Source organism: Ciconia boyciana, chromosome 1, assembly GCF_034638445.1.
Source record: "Ciconia boyciana chromosome 1, ASM3463844v1, whole genome shotgun sequence".
NCBI lineage: Eukaryota > Metazoa > Chordata > Aves > Ciconiiformes > Ciconiidae > Ciconia > Ciconia boyciana.
The window spans coordinates 162,422,118-162,444,219 of record NC_132934.1 but is presented as its reverse complement, the minus strand read 5'-3'; the positions used below and the strand labels follow the sequence as shown (position 1 = coordinate 162,444,219).

At 36.9% G+C, this 22,102-nt stretch overlaps 1 protein-coding gene across 4 annotated transcripts in view; it reads right to left on the bottom strand.

The window, feature by feature from the left end:
* Positions 1-22,102, bottom strand: part of DZIP1 (DAZ interacting zinc finger protein 1) — a 42,256-nt gene that overhangs the window by 7,801 nt on the left and 12,353 nt on the right. For all 4 annotated transcript variants that reach the window (XM_072849973.1, XM_072849977.1, XM_072849975.1 and 1 more), the window contains exons 6-15: positions 19,811-19,972; positions 18,933-19,070; positions 17,559-17,621; positions 16,158-16,298; positions 13,648-13,696; positions 12,254-12,310; positions 1,630-1,775; positions 1,105-1,300; positions 618-747; positions 376-426 (exon numbers count right to left, since the gene is read on the bottom strand). In XM_072849973.1, the coding sequence (XP_072706074.1) occupies positions 376-426; positions 618-747; positions 1,105-1,300; positions 1,630-1,775; positions 12,254-12,310; positions 13,648-13,696; positions 16,158-16,298; positions 17,559-17,621; positions 18,933-19,070; positions 19,811-19,972 (1,133 nt within the window). The remainder of the gene's footprint in view (positions 1-375; positions 427-617; positions 748-1,104; positions 1,301-1,629; positions 1,776-12,253; positions 12,311-13,647; positions 13,697-16,157; positions 16,299-17,558; positions 17,622-18,932; positions 19,071-19,810; positions 19,973-22,102) is intronic.

Below are 22,102 nucleotides of genomic sequence, written 5' to 3'. Positions count from 1 at the left end.
CTGGAATACTGTGTTTAAGTTTGGTCATAGTAAGAAAATATCAACTGAAAAAATAAGGTCACCAGAGTCTTTAAATGCTTTTAACTGGCTCAGAAGAAGCATCTGAGAATGAAACTAAAGGAGATACTACCCTATTTTATTGAATGTCCCTCTCTGGTTCACAATAAAGAATACATCTTCTGAAAGGAGAACATGCTATCTTTCAGGGATTAGAACAACAGACTCAAATGAAATAATACTTTAAAACAAAATATGAAATATGCAGTCCAGAAAGTGTTTATAATTTCAGCTTAATAATAGCTTTTGCGTGGCAAGCATGTGAATATTCAGTCACCAAAAATGTTTCCTTCAAAAATACAAGGGAACAAAACATACGTGATACTAGATGTCTTTCTGGAAACTCCATTTCCAAAAAGCTTCCTGGATCTAAAAATAACAAGACAAGTTATTTCAAGACTGACAGTCAACTAAGTAAGCATAAAGTTTATATAGAAGTAATGTGAATTCTTTGCTCAATTCTTACAATATTAGCAGGAAATGTTCACATCTGTCACAAAAGCCCAAACCCATAGGATTATTACCTGAGGTATGCGTACTATGAGAATAGCATCTCTTACTTTGGTGTAGATGTATTCTCAGTGATGGCTGTTCGTTGTTCAGCTGGGCGGACAGCTGTTGAAGACCGTTTTACTGGTTTTCGTGGTGTGGCAGATGAGGAAATTCCCAATTGATTGAACTTCTGTTTATCTACAAGAGAAGTTATCTATCTGATTATTAGAAACAATGGTTGGTATCTTTTATATTTAATTTCTAAAATTAAAGATGTCTCTGCAATAGATTATAGTTTTACAAAAAAGAAGAAAAAAAGTAATTTTTTCTTCAAAGCAGTTCAGTTACCATGTATCTTGCCAATATAGGAGCTAAGATTTCTGCAGTTAAACACAATATCAAGAACCCTTTAAAGGAAGTTGTTTAGTTGGCCATAACTATATAGAATATTTATATGAAAAATTATGAAAGCAGCTATACAGAAATGTTGCTAAATAAACCTTAAATAGCAGTTATAAAATGTAAGAGAATGGAAAAAACCCCAAACATTTTAACCTTCTGAAGGAAGCTGAGGACAGGAAACAGGTCTATTACAAGATGATGACTTCTCTTCAACTCGAAAGCTAACTTGGCGTTCAAGATGCTCTCGAATTCGCTGAATGTCAGGCTCTTGCTTCTGTTTGCATTCTCTAGCAGATTGAATAGCACGCAGAATTTTATTTAAGCGCTCATTTGGGATACCGCGAACACCCTAAGGAAACAAATTGTATTGTAAACACAGGGGCTATTATTTCTGGGATTGCTATCCTACGATCACATACACTCTTCTAAACTTCAAATATCACAAAGCTTGTAGAAAAATCACAAAAGTTGGCAACACTGCTCACAAGTGTAGCCATATGCTCCACAGCTGTAATTTGATGGACATCCTCTCAGGTTAATGAATTACACTTATTTATAAGATGTGGAAATTAAGCTTTGGATTTTATAGGTTGAGGGTCGTGGTACAGGAGTGAAACAGAATAGCAAAAAAGTGGGACAAAGATTACCCCTCTTTTAAATAACTCAAAATAATCTTACTGCTTTAATTCCCAAGGATTCCAGCTTCTCCTCCAGGGCTTGCTCCAAAACAACTCGTAACTCTTTAGTTAAAGAAGGATCAGTCTTCAAAGCATTTATTAAATAATGGTTACTTCTAGCTGTTTTATGATCACCTTTCTCAATTTCTGAAATAAGAATGGAAAAATGCATTTAAGAGACATTTGAAAAATCCACAGTACATGAGACAATTAAAAACTGCACTGAAGCATGCATTTTTTAGAACCACCGGAGACATACATGTGCACCTTTTGTCTAGATGGAGTTGTATTCTTTTGAAAATCTTGCACTAGCTTACAAAAGTCAGCTCACTTGGAATCTATACCTCAGCACTTCGTACTCACCATCACAAGTGTCTTTTATTTTTCTTGTTACAGAATCACTGTAAAGATATATGCCTGAATATTTAGCAAGAAAGATCTTTACTTTTAGAACTGTATTTGGAAACTTCTGATAAGGAAAGACTATCTTCTGACAATTAAGTTCTCTAAAAGTGGTATTTCAAATCAAAGCTGAACTCTAGCAGGAATTAGAACAGGAATATGACAAACTTGTTCTCAAGAAAAGCTTCAAACAACACAATGTTCTCTGATGTAAAACACCTACTGAAATCAAATCTTTGGAAAGTTGTAACACTTTCAAAAGTCTTGGTAAAGACAAAACCTTAGTCTGAGGCAGACCATTTCACAGAAAATACATGACAGATAATACTTATCTTCAAAACTCTTTCAAGGACAAAGTTCAGTGTCGTGTTTTCTTCTATGCGGGTCTATGACATCAAACATACTTAAAAGCAGACAAAGAAGTTTCTGTCTCTTTCCCTTGCTTTAACTGTCAGTAATGACATGAACTCTTATGCAAGAAATAAAGAATCATCTAGACAGATTCTTCCATCTAAATTAAAGATTGACATTTAAGTTAGGCCAAAGTATTATAGGGTCATACAGGGGAGTAAAGCCACAAAACATACCCATTTGGAACCTGCCTTTAAAGTGTCTCTGGCAAGACAAAATTTTACTGAATGCCACTTATACCAAGTGAACCAATAATCAGTGGGACCATGGTAGCTTCTTCTGTCTGGCAGTGGTCAGTGAAGCTGGCAAAGCGTACACAGAGGGGTATACAACATCCCAGGAAAGCAATGCTGTAAACCACACTCCCAACTTCGCCCCCTGAAATAAAAGGTAAACCTTGGGCAGGAGTTTGTCTCTGTCCAGTATGCCTTACAGGGCAGCAGCCCACAGACAAGCCCACAGACATTTGCCAGCCCACAGACAAGGACATGAATGAAGGAATAATTCCATATTGTGACTTTCAAATGTTTTCTTTCAAAACAAATGTGCCGCTTTTCCTATTTTTAAACAATGATTGCTTAAAAAGCAGTTCGATTTAGTTCTCATTTTCTTTAAGGGAAAGATGAGCACCCTGAGGAAGACCCAAAAAAGCCTCAAGATACACAAATGATATTTAGGTTGTTTTGAGGCAGTGGCTTCCGATGGATCTGGGAAAGAACTACAGGTAATGAAAACTGAAAGAGTCCAGCTACTGTACTAAGAGATCTGTGTTGAAGAGGACAGAATCTGGCTGAAATCTTAACTGGCTTTGGGAACTGTGTGGACAACTCAGTTGCTGACAGAGGTGAGATTAAAAGTGATTTGGGTGGAGAGCTGAGTCCCAGAAGAGGCAAACTACTGGTCGGTGTGGAAACATAAGGCCATCAGACTATCCCCAATCAGGAAAAGGTGCATTATGCGGTATGGCATCTTCCCACAAAGCCAGACATGAGACATTTTAAAGCAGAAGGCTCCAAGGGGCCTTCTGAAAATCCTGTCCCTTTCAGATGTTAATCCTTACAATAAAATAGATCCATCTAAAATAGTTTTAAAATTCATAATTACTACTTACTAATATGGGTTACAAGACTATCCAGCATTATCCTAATTAATGACTATATTAATTCTTGCTAATTAACTCAAGTCAAATCCTCTTTGCTGGAGCCGACTGTTTAAGGAACTGTTTTCTTATTCATTTTCGGTTTTTAAAAAAACCCTAAATACTAGATTTGACAACTTTGGAGACAAGGGACCTTAAGTCTGGTCCACTGTCTCAGCTCCTACATAATGCTATGAAATAATCTGCCAAGTCAAGAATTTTCACACTCTCCCTTACAAAAGGCTGTCACTGAAAACAAAAAAATCTTGGTCTATCTTTTCAGACTGCATTCTTTCTTTCTCTCTTTTGTACTGCAGGCCATGCCTTTAGGCACAGCAGAAGAATCAAAGACAATCCATCAAGAGAGAAGATGGCAAGCAAGAGAAATAGCAGAAAGAACGGCAAAAATGCGAGCAGTCTTTATTTAAGATTGTTCAGAGTCACTGGATTTTCCCTGGGGAAACCCCTCACTTTCTTGCAGATGTATTCTAACGACAATTTTGTTTTCGAAACAGCATCATTCCTTCAAAATTTAAACTCCTTGGCTATAAGATTCAAGACTGATTTTGATTTTTGCACACCGTACAGATTATTATGCTATGCAGCTATCTGGTGTTTCATCTAAAGTACTGTTAGCCTTCTTCAGGAGAAGAATACCACACAGGATGAACCAATGCTTTCTCTTCTGTCACTGTAAATGTGGCCTTCTCCAAGTTTTCCTCAGATGAAGCAGAACAGTTGCCAACCCTGGGCTACGTAATTTAATTCAGAATTGCACAACCCTGGCTGGAGCTGTGGCTGCTTAGAGGTAGGCGTAACTTAGATTACTTGTAAAAGTATCTTTGGTGCATCTATGAAAGTAGGCAGCTTCAACCTCCACCACCAACTTCCTTCTTCTATCTGAACTCTTTATTCTCTTACGCAGAGTTTGAAAAAGAAGCAAGCATACATTGCAATAGCGTCAGCACCACAAATTTCCCAGTAAGGGGGTATTCCCTATCAAACATTTTCGCTCTGCTTAGCTCAAGTGCCTTTAGACATATGGAATGCGTCTGCTTTAAAGAGTTAGCGAGCTTTCCATAAAAACATTGAACTTGGATAACGAAATCATAATATTTACAAGCACCAACAGCAAACAGGAGACTGACACAAACAAGGAATGTTCCCACCCAAATCACATAAGCATACTCAAATACAATGAAAAAATACTGTAGGTATCAAATAATATTTACGTTTTTATTTTCAAAAAACACATGCCACTACATTTTGAGCTGAATCAACCATTACCTTTTTCCTCTTCTGAAAGCTCCTCTATGGGCTCCAGCATATGCACCAAGGGTGCCTGCTCTAATAACAAGGAAGAACAGGAACACCAGACAAACAGGACAGAAGAAGGTCAAGGTCCAGAGTGGGAAAGTTAGGCAAAAAAACACACTGATGTCAATTTTCCTGATTGCTGACAACCTGCTTACCAATCACAAACCCAATGCAACGTGACTATTCACTGCCTTGGTCGTACATTTTTGTAGAGGAGACCCTAATACAATAGTCACTTCAGGAGTGATTCAGTTGCCCAAACATGGGTGTCTAGTGTAATCTCAGATATATCAGAGTTTTAAGCCATCGACACAGGGCTGGCTGATACGTCACACAACTATAGAAAAACCCATGCCTTTCTGGAATGGCACCCAGAGTCCAGGTAGGATGTTTTTAAGCATCTACAGTGACAAGGCCACCTAGGATTAAGTAAATGAATATTGTAATTCATTTCTCATAAGAAGAATTTTAATTTTTAAATTTATTTTAAAATATTGTGTATGTGCAATTTGATACTAAAAGTTTACAAAAGGCAAGTAAAATGGACAGACATAGAAATCCTCAAAAATATATGGAAAAAATATGGTACTCATTATTCCAGAGAATTATTAAGTACTGACTCCATACGTGCAAGACACAGAGAAATTTTATATATATATATATGATAATTTCCAATAAAAGCAATTTTAAAAGATTTTCAATCACTCCAATATAGTGAGATTCAGTATTATCATGTGCCTTAAAGAAATCTTGAAATGTTCTCTGCTGAAAACAGCTTCCTAAACACATTGAAATTATTATTCTGTAGGCTGTCTGGTACAATTTGCTTTATATAAATGAAGCCAGAGTACAGTTTATTTACAACTTTATAGACTTCAGATATAAGAGATGCATGAAAATGCTTATATGTAGACTAATAAAAATTCAGGTTTCTAAAATGTTAATATTCACCTTCCATAAATAAATTTATTTCAATGAAAATTAGAATTTTAGTTTATTCTAGGGTTTATGATAAAAACAGAGAAATGTGCAAACTATACTTTCAGCATTCAACTACTGGCAGTATAGGAGAAAACAATTTATTGGCCAATATTTTGGGCGAACATACATTTGCCCCAGCCTTCACAAGAAACCTTTGGCACTATAAATGGTTGTTACACTGTATGGGTAGAAGGGGAGGAAGTGACGTTGCAGTAAAGATACCTGCTCTTCAGCACTTCTCGTACAATTAGGTACAAACATGGATGCACTGTGATGGGTAAGCACAATGAAATGAGCAGCTGGAGCTAAGTGACACTTACTGTCACATCTCCAATATTCCCCATGTGAAGGGGACTAAAACTGGTGTTGTAAATGCTTGGGTATGGCTGCTGCTCTCTCCATGCTTTCCATACTTGCAGTTCTATTCAGCTTTTCACCTGCTTTTCCAAGCAGGTTACAAGACTTAAGATTTGCTCCCATATAATTTACTCTAAATAAGTAGTTCTAAAAAAATGCTTCTTACACTGCCACAAGATGCTAACAAGATTCTAATGTCAATATATTTTATGGAAACTCTTAAAAGCAAAACTCTGAGAGACCGATTGACAAACAGGCTTCTGGTCTTTCAGTCTCTAAGGCTGTAAAATTTACAGTGGCCAGAGCATTCCTGGGCACTGGAGTATGATCCTCCACACTACTGAACTCCTAAAGCTGTTCCTGGCACACTGTTGCCCCGCACCAACTAACATTCTCCAAAACAATGTTCAGGCACAGTTTGGGATCATTCCCAAAAGCCTACAGTGAGCCCGTTTTGGAGGACAGAGCCGGAAGCACAGATGAGGGATGTTCTGGGGGGATTTAATTTAGCTGCACCGGCATTGAGGACTCCGAGTTTCATGGCTGGACCTACTAGACAGTTAGCCAGTTGCTGTGTAATTGGATTTAAACTATACTTGTTTTACCTGTACTTTACTCAAATGCAATCTGCTTAAAGGAGCTGACTCATCTCTGCACAAGCCCTTGTCAAGTAACTTAACAGGAAAAGCCCAGTCCCCAGAACTCAGAACTGAAAATAGTCTGCTGATCTGGCATTAAGGTACATGCTTATCTCCCTCAGTATACTAGAAACAGAGTAAGTTAAAATCAGTAAAAGAATAGTTGCAAGAGCAAAACCAAACTGTATTACTTGCTACATGTAATATTGTTGTTCACTGCATGACGACAGAGTTCGAATGCTGAGACATGGGGGAGTGCAACACCTGGAAACACGACCTTCTCCAATGTAAGTGGACCTTTTATTTTTCTTTACTGTACACTTATTCTAAGAGATATTTATTAAACAACATGTTGGAATCCAATGTAAGAAAAACCAGCTTGGTTCACCACTCCTCTGGTTTACAGCCAGGTGTGGAGATCATCATCCCCCTAAGGAGCCCTCTCCTCGTGTTTACCAGAGATGTGCTTCTTCTAGCCGTCTGATCAGACCTCTCAGCTCTTAGCTTAGTGCACGTCCTTGAAATCAGCAGCAAGCTTATTTTTAGGAATCATTTAAGTCTGACTACCCAGCCAAACCTCAAATCTGTACAAAGCAATCTTTGCTAACTTTATATCGAAAACAATCCTGCTTATGCAGACAGAAATCCTAACTACTCTGAATTACTGTAACCTTCTTTAGTTCATCAGACCTTTTTGCCCACAATCTCACCAAGCCACAATCCAATGTTAGCCTTAAACAAGGAATCACTACAACTTCTGACTTAAGTAGAGCCAGTTACCTTCCTGTCAATGATCAGCCCTAAATCTAGTTCAGCTGTCCTTAGTGGACGCTGCTCTACATGAACATCTTCAACATCAGATCTTGCTGGCCAGGATGTTACTCCTAGCTTTCATCCTAGCCTGAGTGTTGAACCTAGACAGAGTGCTATCTTCCCTTTTGGACTCACACCTAGGTATAAATTACTTGCTCCTAGTCACTTCTCTGTTCCCCATTCCAGATGAACACCCAAACTGTGTCCTTGCCTTACTGGAAGTGGATCCCAGGAGGCTGAAGCACAGCAGGAGGCATGTTGTGCTCCAGCAGATCACCTGCTTTGGACTACTAGAGTACTCGTAGAACTGGAGATTACATCAGTCTTGCAGTTCAGATGCAACCTCAATTATACTTTGTTCACTGACACAACTTGAACCTTGGCTCTCACCTCCACCCCTTTCTTGCCTATGAAATAGAGATAAATTTCAACTTCATAGTTAAACCTGTTCAGTCAGGCTCTGCTGCTGCTACCTTGCTTAACTGATCCTTCTTAACTCAACCATAACTCTCATTTGCCAATCAATGTCTGCCTAATCCTAATCCTAACCCAAGGTCAGTGATCCTTGTAAAACCTTGGCTCAGCAATAACCAGAAGTCTCTGGGTGATACCAGCGCTTTGCAGACCCTGACATAAATCAACTTCTTATGCTGGCATGAACCACCTTAACTCCAAACTCCAAACCAACATTTGGTCCTCCCCAACAGTCCCACACCTGACCCTAACCAAACAGTACCATTGCTAAATCCTGTACCTAGCCCAGTGGCAAATTCTGAACACAGCCTCACCATATGTCATCAGCCAGCCTCAGTCCAAAACCTAACCCTAGCTTTATCCTCACAAGAACAGTTCCTGTCAGCCTCAGGCTTGAACCTAGCTAAATAGCAGCTACCAACACCAGTCTTACTGAAGGCTGCTCATATTCATATCTCACTGGCCTGAATCCAGACATATTAATACTAGCCATCATTAAGGCCAGCAACCTTAAGATGACCTCCACAATGATGTGTGTGTCATCCCACATCTTCCAGAATATCTTTTCTGCCACCTAATATGTGTGGAGAGATAGATGAGATGTATCAAAAGTACAGGTTGCCTTAATTTCTTCAGTGGATAATTATACTACTGAAAAATTATGTGCCTGGCATACTTGGACAAATCATTAAATATCAGTTTTAAATAATATTTGAAGACCATTTCTATGCAGGTGAAATAGGAAATATATCTAACGATAATGAAGAATTCGGGCTGTGTATATTTCAAGCATATCATATATTATTTGTCTGTTCGTATCTACTGGTTTTAAAAAAACCCCAATATTCTGACAGAACTATTGGAAAAGCAGTTTTCTGGCCAATATTTAAAGGAGAAATCCTGTCTATTTACTCTGAAATATGAAATGTTGAAGTACTTTTAGCCTGAACAGAAGTGTTACAATTATATATAGTAGAGTATCACCTACAGTAAGCACTTGGCACTTGCAATATGAAAACCAAGGATGAAACGTAAAGCTTGTTTGCTGTAAATTGCTGCAGTTCTTAAAGATGTAAGGAATGTAAGCCATGCCTATAGTCATTACCTACTCCTTTAATTTATACTCAAATTTCACATCTGAAGAGCTGCTAGACTTAATCTGTGATACTTATAATTTTGATCATCATCTTTGAATCAATGCACTTCATATATTTTTCTCCTAACTAATCAGTGGGAAGCCATATACTGCACATAAGCAGCACAAATATTAATTTTACACCAATATTCTTAAATATGATAATTTTTTTACACTTACCTGAGGCCTCTAAGTTAGGAGCCTACTCATCTCAGACTCCTTCTAAAGTCAACGAAGAGACACAGGCAACTTCAAAGAGCAATTCAGATCTTAGTTCGGCTGAACCAAATTCTGAAGGTGCCCCTTTTCTCTGTGAACTGTCTATGAAGACTACTTTGACTAAATTTTCCTCAGATGCTTCAGTTATTACCCTAACAACAGCTGGGCCTTAGTCCACACCATGTTTGAAGACTGAGTCATAGGTTTTAATGAATAATCTAATTGATATCTTTGCTTTTTAACTACTGTCTTCAATTCCACCTACTATTATTGACCTAACAAAGATTAAATATTGAACTATCAACATTTCAAGAGTAATATAGGAGCCAAACTCTGATTTTAAAATATTATTTTAAAAAATCATAATTAATCCATTGCCTTTTTGTGAGACTTAAGTAATCTTTGAAGATAAGACTTAAGTTATATCTGCACAAAACTCTACAGCTAGCTCAGAAACTGAGAGAAGAATGGTCAGCCAGGATGGCATTCAAGGCAGACTATTAGGTCTCCCAAGAAATCATGAACATGAACACAAAAGCAGCAGGATAACACAGTTATTCCACTACTTTACACCTAAGATACCTCATTTGTAATTTGGGTATCTTTTCATAGCACAGATTTAAGATGTGCAGAACTAATCTTAGGATGCAAAAGCTTCCAGGCAACTTTGAAAAGTGTACTTAAGTTCACATAAGAGAGCCTTTTCCAGAATAAATTTTCTTTCAAAGAGAAAAAAAAGAAAGAAAAGGAAGATATTCCATATGCAGGCAATCGTTTGGTTGGAAAACTATAGCTCTTGTGATTTCTGAGATGCTCTGTGCTAAATAAATTTGTGTACAGAAGTTACCAGCAAGCACTTCCATTTTCATAATGGCACGAGATGCAGCCATGATGTCTTAATTCAGTATGCAAGTCAATCCCTCGAGGAGCCGTCAAAATTTTGGGAAAGACACTATAATTTCTGCTAACCTTTATATCCAGAAATTAGGTAGGGTAAGTTTAAAAAAAATCCAGAAGGGAAGAAAGGGGACAGACAGAGAGACCTGCAGAGATAAATAAAATAATCATCAGCAAAGGAATCGGAAGGTAACGCCTTCTTTGAGGTTTCATAATAAACTGATAGTGAATCTTTTGTACATCAATGGCAGGAACAGCCTTTTCTATCTTGAGAAGTTTCATAAGGTGTCACAAACTTCGTATTTGGAGCAGCAAGAAATCAGGAAAGATCTGAATGAGCTGATATCAATTGTCAGAGTACAGAAAATACTAATGTTTACAGAACTGTTTTCCTCCTCAGTCCAAACGAAAGTAAATGCACTAAGAAAGCAATGCTCGACAAGCTTGGTGTGTAAGCCTTTAGCAGCAATATTCTTCATAAAACTCGTTTCTTAAATTCAGGCCAACAGCTAAGCTACTTGCTGAGAGATCTCTTAGCTAGAACCAGCACTACTGTGTTGGTGCAATGAAGCTGGTTTGAATGAAAAATAATTGGATTATTTAAAATACTATTATTAATAATCTATACTTAATATATTATTACTTTTCTCTACACAACAACATTTCATCTGTATAGCTTCACTTAAAAAGCTTCTAGCAATGAACAGCTACCTTGCATAGGTTAGTAAGAAATCTCTGTACTATTAAAATAATTTTACCATATAATAAAAATCTCTTTTCCTTAGTTTAATAATTCTTGACACAACAAATATTTTGAAATCAACACTTCATATTCATCAGTTTTTCATTCCTCATCAAGTTGTCTAAAGCTTCTGTTGTATACTGCTCCTTCTGCCCATATGCCTTTTCAGAACTTTTTGAATTTGTTGAAAAAGAAAAATTTTGTACATTTTTCTTAGACAAATTCCATTTCCTCTCCCCTTGACAGGTTTTAAAACTAAGAGAAATAAAATCATTATTTAGTTATAGTTCAATAACTCAATTTATAAAATGGTTTTAACATTTAAACATTTTACTTGCTCAAAGTTCATTTTTCCTATTGCTTTTCTACTTGAAATGAAAGTAAAGAATGAATTGATCGCAGAATATTGGTATGGTAACAGTACTCTCCATTACTTTGCATACTGAGAAAAAAGTGAAAACTCTTTTCACAAAGCACCAAACAATGCAAATGGAGGTTCATCGCTTCCCCTCACTGCTAAACAATATCACAATGCCACAAGTTAAAATAACTAAATAATGATCTATATGTAACTACAGATATCCTCTGGAAGAACTATCTAGATGGGCTGACTGTCTATTTTGATTATGTCTTCTGTATTTTTTCTCCTTGACATTTGAAGTCACGTGAAAAATACAGTATTTCAAGACTTATAAACAAACATCTCCACATTTTTCTCTATACAAATTCCAGTTTACGCACATACCTATCCAGTAGATGCATATATCAGAAAATAAGCATATTTTCTAGAAGAAAACATAACTTTATTTCCTCAGTTAGTTTAATTTACCTTAAAGTGCCTCAATACTATACACATGCTAGGAAATATTCTCAAATTATTTTATTTTGGTTTTCATTTATTCTTTTCAATAGTGCATCTTTACAATTACTTCATAGGAATTCTCACTGGAGGATAGGAATGCTGACACACAGCAAAGCAATTCAAATTACGTTATTTCAACACAACTACTCTTACAGCTATGATTTGACAAGCAACACATTTAAGAAGACAGAGTGTTAGATTTGAAAGTACTGGATCTGGACCTATCAAAAAAAACTTACCATGCATCACTGGTAGACTTGGTTTAGATTCTTCAAGATGCTCTACAGTAGTGTTCACTAAAATAGCGTAAAAGTAAAAAATAATGTAAATGTACTATAGTAAACAGTAACAGACATATACAGATTCATAGATGTTGCAATATTTAATCATATTTATAAATTACACAATTTTTGGTGTATTATTGTAAACAAATAGTTTATAAAGTAAAAATTGGTCCTTCACAACATAAAAGTACATCTCTAGATATGCTTAACATTTTTAATACTTCTAGAACCAGGAAAAGAAACTGGTAATTAAATTGTCACTGAACTGGAATGTGAACCCACACTAGTCAGATCATCTCTTTGGTCATGTCTGTATGTTGCCTTTGCATCCCAGGGAAGAAGTCCTGGCCCAAAGCTACTTAGTCAAGTCTAGCCCGATCAACACTTGTATTCCCCGAAGAGGATCTGCTGCATCCACACTTCATATCAATTAGTGCAAACCCTATATATAACATGTGTTATATATAGGGTTAATAGAGTGTAGCCTTGGAGTGAATTATCACTTCAGTTCTACATTCCTCAGATCAGCTTGGGGCCTAGGGGCAAATTCAGTTGTGTGCCATGGTCTGTGCTTCAGCGTGGCTGAATATGACCAGCTCCAGTTGAGAAGCCATACAGCCATACTATTACTATGCTCTCCTCAAACTAACCTACTCCCTGCTGTTTGTTAGATTCAGTTCAAGCCAATGTCCTGCTAATAAAGCAAGATGGTTTCCAAACTGAGATTAGAATTAATGCTGCTGTCATCATCTATTGCAACAAACTTACTTCAAGCCACTGCAATTGCAGCATCAACTATACGGGTGTTTGTGGTGCAGGATTGCATCCCAAAACACTATTATCAGGTTATCTATTTGTAATGGACTTCAGATGTTAAAGCATTGCACAGACAAAAATATCAGAGTTCTTAAAATTCTTTGAACATCTGTATCTTAACTGATAAATTAATCAATTTGGTCTACTCTTTCAGTATTTTCCCTTTTGTAAGTTCTGCAGCCTACAAACAGTCAAGCATGAAAAAACAATTAAAATTACACTTCATAAAGCAAAGCCAAAGGTTGTTTACATAATACAAAATAGAGTTGCTATGTTTCACATCTCTTCACTACTCAAGCAATCAACTTTGTACATTAAAAGTCCTTACAGCTGCAAAACGTGAACTTTGAAAATCATGGCATGGAAACAGGTAGACACCCTGTGAAACACAAATAAATTGCCAGTACTGATTTGATTTCAATATTTAGTTAGTAAAGTTGATGTCTATGTTTTTCAATGAATTATAACTTTTGTTTCAGCCAAGCTGCTGAAATCAGAAACAAAATCTGCTTTTTCTTACAGTTTGTACTTACCATCATATGGTTTAAAGCTTGCAACTGATCTTGTGGACAAATCTTTTATCTAAAAGAGAAAAGACAGATACATGAATAGTTACAAATGTAAATGATCAGTATCTAGAAATGCACATTGAGTACAAAATACCTAGTTTCAGTACTATTCCATAACAGAAATTATTGTCTATGATTTGGGGAGAAAAATACTACTTTTGTGGAACTCTATTCTACTGCCTAATGCATATTTCATTCATGCTTAATGAATGCTGAAGACTTATTTCTTTTTGTTGTCTTATGTGAACTCATGCTTTGTACACCCTGTTACTACAAGCTATAAAGTGAAAGGAGAGTGGGCTTATGGGCCAATTCAGCACTTACAGTTTCAATACTTTCTGCTTCAGCAACTCATGTTCAATTTTGCAAGTCTCGCTCCACTCCAGGGCAACACTTAATTAGACATTGATTTTAAATATATGAACAGTTCGCCTGTCTGCTCTACAGTTTTGTCTATCTGACACCCAAGACGTGCTGAACAAAACTGAGAGTGTAGAGGAAACAAGCTGTCTGTAATTCAATCTAAAGAAAACAGGAAACTTGTGAATCCTGTATCATTAAAACAATGTTCTGCACTCTCAATTCACAAAATAGAAGCTAAACCCAAATCATATAGACACACAGTCAATGTCAGCTGGAGCTGGCACAAGATATTGGACCCTGGTCCTCTTTTATTTATCCATTTGGATATAGCCAGTAGTGCCTCAATTCATTGTCCACTCAATTTGGATTCTACAAAAGTGTTAGACATTTCTCAAGCCCTTCCAGTTTCCAGGTATTGAGAATGTAGATCTTCACAATTGTATTTCACAAACACCAAACTCAGATCCCCCTGAACCTATTTTACACCTGTGGTCATACTGTTTTGTTTTAAAAGGTCACTTCACTGCAAGTAATTTGTCTAGGATTAAGTCCTCTATTGCTCCAGCTATCAAATTCGTCAAGGTGGAGATGTAAAAACTATTACTTATCTTTCCAATTCTTTAAGCACTGAAGTATAGGTTTAACATTAATCTCAAGAAAAATGTGTAAAATCAGATGTTGATTTGTAAAGAACGCACCATCTAATAGAGGAATAGGTTGTAAGGACCGCATAATCATGCTATAGTCTAAACTCCAGACCACCCTGATCTTCACCCACCGATCACCTCAAAAAATCTATAGTTATGTTTGAACAAAAGCATATTTTTAAGAAAAAACAATTAATTTCCAAAGAAATTATTTCATAGAATCATAGACCATCTCAAGTTGGAAGGGACCCCTAAGGATCATCGAGTCCAACTCCCTGCTCCTCGCAGGACTACTTAAAACTAAACCATATGACTAAGAGTGTTGTCCAGACGCTCCTTGAACTCTGACAGGCTTGGTGCCGTCACCACTTCCCTGGGGAGCCTGTTCCAGTGAGCAACCACCCTCTCAGTGAAGAACCTTTTCCTAATGTCCAATCTGAACTTCCCCTGATGCAGCTTCATTCCATTTCCTCGTGTCCTATTGCTGGTCACCAGAGAGAGGAGATCAGCACCTCCCCCTCCACTGCCCACCTTGAGGAAGTTGCAGACTGCAATGAGGTCCCCCCTCAGCCTTCTCCAAGCTGAATAAGCCAAGGGCCCTCAGCCATTCCTCCCTTGTAAGTCTTGCCCTCAAGGCCTTTCACCATCTTGGTCGCCCTCCTCTGGACAAACTCTAATAGTTTGATGTCCCTTCTTGTATTGAGGCACCCACAACTGCACACAGTACTCGAGGTGGGGCCGCACCAGTGCAGTGTAGAGTGGGACAATCACCTCCCTCGACTGGCTAGCTATGCTGTGCTTGGTGCACCCCAGGACACGGTTGGCCCTTTTGGCTGCCAGGGCACACTGCTGACTCATATTCAACTTGCCATCAACCCAAACCCCCAGATCTCTTTCCGTGGGGCTGCTCTTCAGCCGCTTGTCCCCCAGTTTGTATGTATAACCAGGATTATGCCGTCCCAGGTGGAGAATCCGGCACTTTATATTGTTAAATTTCATATGGTAATAATTTAATTAATTATTCTCAAAGTGATAAATATGATACTTTATTTTTAGTGTGAGAAGTCATGTATTTTCAGATGTCAAACACTAGATTTCATGATGATTATTTTGTGGCAGATTAAATCCTGTTCACTATCAGAAATTTTTCATCTGCAGAGATCTTTGGTGACTGCGACCTAGTAATCTTTTAACTTTCTGTTGAAATTATTAAAAACATTTGGTTTATTAATCCTTTCCTTCTAAATTGTGTTTTAATTCCTGGTTTACATTCCTGTGTCTCTTTTCCAGATCTATTCTATTCAGCAACATAATTTCCAAAGTGTAACCAAAATGTTACAGCAATACTACTACAAATTGGGAATATTAACTATGCAACCAGAGACACAGCAAAGATCAAATGCTAGTAAAATGTTTCTCTATGTCCTGTGCTCTCTGAAACATAGAGTGCTTCGCAAAACAGACCTGCTTCTTCTGAGTAATAATCAGATCATTCTGCTCCTGAAGCCTCTGCCCCAATTCTTCTATCCTCCTCTTGTAAAAGGTGTTATTTTTATTCAGGTCTTCTCTCACTGATGATTTAAGCTTCTCAATCTGTGATAGTAGCTAGAAAGCAATCAGAAGAAAAGTAACTTCATATTAATATTATATAAAATATTTTAATTCTATAAAGTTTAAACAAGCAAGTGTCATGCTTAAATATTTTTAACACTTTTTTTTCAGCAAAAAAAGTAATGTCTCCTGTGATTTCATTGGGACTTGCATATATTACAAAACAGTTGTCTGGATCACTTTTTATTTACACAAGGAAGATTATCTAAATCTCAATACAAAGAAAGGGACATACAAACATTTTACTGAGATTGCCTAAAAATAAGATTGCAGGAAAAAGCATACGACTCTTATAAAAATGTTTTGGTTATAAATAGTGTCAAACGATATTTTAAGGTGATGAGATGTGAACTTGCATGATAAACCTAATATATTAGCCCTGAATGTAGAAGAAAGGGAACAATATTTTAGGTGCACCATCCCAAAAGTAGTACTTACGTTACTCCTGCCTTATTCTATTCTTGCATTGTATGTGGGTGTATCATTAACTACATCCTTTTTGGGGAATGTTCCATGGTTCCTCCCCACTGCTTTCTTGCCAGAGGAGAAGAAGCATTGGTCAGACCACTATGATCTGCTCACTTCTTACATGGTCACGCAGATGAAAGGAAAATGAAAGGAAAAGAAGCAAGAGAAACAAAGCAGGAAAGAGATTAAAAAGAAATGCAGACATAAAAAAAATCTGAGGAATAAAGCTTTGTATAGTAAAATATATAAACTGATGCAAAACAAAATGCCATGGTGTTTTTTCCTGGAAAAGCTGAACAGATTCTGTGTTAGAAAGCTACAACAGAAAAAGCAACAGAGAAGTGATAGAAAAGCAAAAAGAAGATTGAGACATATGCCATAGGTCCATGGCAGCAGAAGGTACAGGGTAGATGAAAGCTACGTGTTGGCAAGTTATATCTCAACTGTCCAGCATATTCACATAACACAGAAAACACTGTATACTACAGTGCTCACAGAATTAGTTGTGAGCTCTTCAAAACAGAGATACACTTTCAGGTGTCTGTTGGATTCTTAAATGATAAATTCTGTTTCAACTCTGGCCTTAACTGAAACTTCAAGATTCTAGCACAACAGAAATACAGAGATAATAAATACATCTAAGAGGACACACTTTTATAAACTCTTGATATCTAAGCTTTCTAATCCAACAGGTGTATTCTAGCATATCAAGAACTACTGAAAGGGTGAGAAAATAAGAAAAAAGTCTCCTTTTAGTTTAAGTAAGTGGTTTGTTGTGCCACTTACCAGGGACTTTTCTGTCTCATGGTCATGATGAAGGGCTTGTATTCTAGATGTCCACTTACTTTCCTGCATAGAGGAAATCAATATTAATTCCTGTTAATAACACATTACCATTTAGTTCAATATATGCAGCTTTATTTTTCTAAATAAAGCATAAATACTGAAAAGATTATTGATGATATGAAACTTGAGTAACCCTGTATTTAAGATGTAGAACAGTCATCAGCATGTTTTATGCGTCCGAGTGTCGTTTTCTTACCAATCACTCTAGAAACTACGTATTTCCTCCTTGATTTGTACATACAGTGACTGTGAGTGAGAAATACACAAGTATTTTGATACATCTCTGTGTATTAACAATAGGATTAGTAAGAGCAGGGTTTTTCCCCCCCAAATAATGTCATTTCATGCACTCATTAATGATGCTTTTTGCATAATGACAATAAAAAACAGTATTAATATACGAGTTTGAGAGTGAACCGAATTTTCTTTGATGAAATAAAAAAAACATAAAGTAAAACTCACTAAGTTTTTCATATCTTTGAACAGAAGTGACCAAACTTCCAGATGATACAAGCAGTATACGAAGACCTTCACATCCCAAGAACCATGAAATATATAATGTGTGCCTCAAAGTGCCAAAAAACAAGCATTAAAAGGTTTGTGGGAATTTCTAAAGGCCTCACAACTCATTTTTTTTATAAGAACAACCCAGACGTGCAGGTGAGCCTCAGAGCAATGCAGTGATCTTGGCCTCAGTGGCCCTTCCTAGCCCAGTCTTTCCTATAGATAGGACTTGGATTGTCAACAGCTTTGCACTAGCACCAGCATTTGTGCTGGTCAGAAGATATAGTCCTGATACAGAAGTTGCACCTGACAAGCTCAAGCGCTTCGTATGACTCAAAAGCCACAGGTTGACAAATCCTGTCAGGAAGCTTCTTAACATTTTTTTTCACCTTGGAAAATGGAAAATTCGAATTTTTCCATAAGTGGCCTCACAGATCAGCAGACATAATGGTTTATTAGAGCCTTCTGGAATTGAACTGCAACCATACTTGGTAAAGCTTAATATATTTAATAATAAAGAATAAGAGAATATCAATAAATAAGTAAAAATTAATTTATTTATAAGGGATAAGGGAAATAATTCCTTGATTTCCATTACAGAGATTGTACTAAATAGTAGTAAAACTTTAAAAACAGCTATTTTAGACATTCAGAGGGATGAGAATTTTACTTATGCTTATCCTACTTATAGAATAAGAATTTTACTTATAGAATAAGAGTTTTACTTATACTTATCCTACTCAGAGATGTACAAAAATGAAAAGAACACAAGTAGTCTGTCAAAAGTAATGCATTAAGTTACAGCGTTACCTGCTTTTCCAGAAGTTTAACCACATTGTGATAATCCTGAGGACTTTGAGGTTTCTCTTCTGTAAATTCTTGACTGTCTTTCAGCGTCCCTAAATTGGATTTTTGTTGCATATTGGACTTTTGCAATTCTAACAGTTGCTAAAAGGCAGGGGGAAAAATGAAGATCCAAATATGTATACAGATTTTGTTTTATAAAACTGTAATTTAATACAAAATTTACTTAAAACATAACTTAAAACATAACAGAGAGATTGCATCAGACACTTCTCACATTTCTCATGAGTTCAGCATTTTAAAATTTCATGTAATAATTAATATATACATCTAACATAAATATACCTTGCAAATATACACAGGAACTAGCAGCTACAAAACATAAGCTGCTCTGATAATGCTGTTCGTAGTTGTTTTCTGACCCACCTATACTTTTACAATCCTCTTTCTAGTCAAAACTCTGGAAAGGATTTCCAGAGCATGTATTGAAAGCACGTGCAGTTCTACTGTCAGGACTATAATGCAGAGGTTAGTCCTCTCCATGCCAGTTATAAGAATATTAATATAAGGATACCTAACAGACAGCAATAAAAACAATATCTGTAAACAGGAACTCAAAAGTTGAGGAGTAAGAAAAAACTGACCGAGTTGCTGAAGGCATAATTCACTCATCCAAACCAATACTATTAAAAAAAGAACTTAAATTATGTTAATAAAGTACCAGTATACAAAGACACAATTATGGCTGTTGTCCAACCATTATTTTTAAAGTTTTGTAAGAAGACCTCTAAGACGACTACATCACATTTCAAATATGTGAAGTTCACTACCATCTACTGTAAGGGATGCATGCCTTAAAATGTTGGAAAATTTAAATCACTTACATTTTCTAATGTTGAATTTCTTGAAGATAAATCCTTGAGCTCTTTCATAAACATCTCTTTCACTTTTTCTATTTCATCAGCCAATTTCTCTTTTTCCTCCTCTTTCCATTTATGAAATGATTGTAGAATTTCTTCTTCTTTTGATTTTTGCTGTTCACATTCCTGAAATTATTTTAAAAACATTATTTGTTATTTTTCCCCACAGGCAATACTAATTCAAGCACCCAAACTATGTGTGGGAAGCAGTCACGTTCAATGGGCAACACTGTAACATCAAAAACATGAAAAAACACCAGTTTCTGAAGAATTCTGGGATAGCGAACTATACATTTTGCTAGCAAAACAAGTATGCTTCAAGAAGTTTTGGTAGTTCATTATTTTTCATTGAATAACACATGAATGACCTTACTTGGTCATATCAAAGATCCAGCTAGTTCAGCATCCTGTTTCTCACAGAGGCCATAAGTGTATAGGTGGGAAAGGATAATAACAGGGCAAGCAAACATGCACATTCTCCTTAATAGTCTCCAAGCTGCCAACTGTTTTCAGCTCAGAGGACTTCCTCAGCCTGATACAGTTTTGTAAACTTAGTAACCTCCGATACATTTCTCCTCCTATACTTTTGCACTCGTCCCTTGAGGCTGCGGCAGCTTTTAGCAACTACAACATCTTTCGCCAAGGAGCCCCACAGGTCTACTACAAGTTGCATGAAGAGCTAAGTACTTTTTTTTGTTTGAATCTGGCTCCTGCCAGGTTCATTTGATGGATGCTAGGTCCTGAGCTGGAAAAAGAGTGAATGATTGATACCTATTCACTCTGTGTCTTCACAGTCTGTATTTAGAATGGCTGAGCCACTCTAAGAGTTGTCAGTCTGGAAAAGAGGCAACAGCTTGGTGGGGATGGAGGGTGAGATACTGATGTCTGATAAGACCTTTAAGATCATCAAGTCCAAGAGTAAACTTAACACTGCCAAGTCCACCACTAAACCATGTTCCTAAGTGCCACATCTACACGTCTTTTAAATACCTCCAGGATATTTAATCCTATCATATCCCTTTTGAGATAAAGGGATTAGACCTATATACAGTATTTAGGCTGTGACTTGCGCAGTGATTTTTCAGAATAATTTGTAATATTTGATTTTCTTTGCTGGCTGCTACTAACCACTGGGCTAACATTTCCCTGGAACTATGTATCACAACCTTAAGATCTTGCCCTTCAGTAATAACACTCAGCTCAGAAGCCATCATTTTGTAGATGAAGTTAGAATTATTTTTTCCCCGTATACATTTACCCCACTTAATCTGTTAAATTACTTTTATAATTCCATTACCTAGTCACTCATTTTTATATAGTCTTCAACTTGTTCAAAGTCCTGCATTTCACTGTCCAGAATATACGCACTTTTTAGGCAACTCCTACTTCTTTCCATCACAGTATTCACTCTGAATTTGTTCTCCGACTAACTATAACAAGCAATCACTGTACACTTATGAAGAGCGGGATCTTCTGTATCCTTCCACCTCAAAGGAGTAGAAGGGACCAAGAACTGGAAGCATGACAGTTTTTATCCAAATTCCCTCCAGTAGTGGTTCTCCTACAAAAAACACTGTGGAAAGATCTTCTGACCTTTCTATCAAAAGACAACAAGATAACGATACCTGAATTGACAGTGGATGCAGTCATGGCAGACAAACTGTAACCAGTCACACTTCACATTTCTATCTTCTCTGACATCCCAGAAAAACACAGAAGCTTTGAAAGCTTCTTGTTGTGTAACACTGCAGGCTGTAGCTTCAGGACATTTCAGGCAGTCCCCTTGTAGGTAGGAGTCTCAGCTAAGACAAGTGACTTCAAAATAGGCCCCTAAGGCACCAAAAAAATCTATGCTGCACTGTTATGAATACTCCAAGTTCCATCTCGTAAGAAAAACAATGCTTCAGGGGTAGGAAAAATATGTTATAGATGTACCTCTCAAAAGTGAGGCACAGAATGAATGAGTAGAACACCTAGCAGATGTCCACATAGAGCCAAGGCTCATTATTCTGACCCTGCTTGCACTCCTAGGTGAAACTACCCACGCTCTTCATTTGGTCATCCAGTTACTTTTGAAAATGGAAAAAAAACAGGAAGCTGAATGGTCCCAGGAGAAGGGGAACAGAAAGACTGAAGAAAGGAGAGTCTGAAGCTGTGTTCAGGAAAAGAAACATTGCATGTTTTACAGAAGACCAGCTTTTCCTCTGAAAACAAGGAAGAAAATAATGATAGTGGTGGTTTGTTGATTTCCTTTAA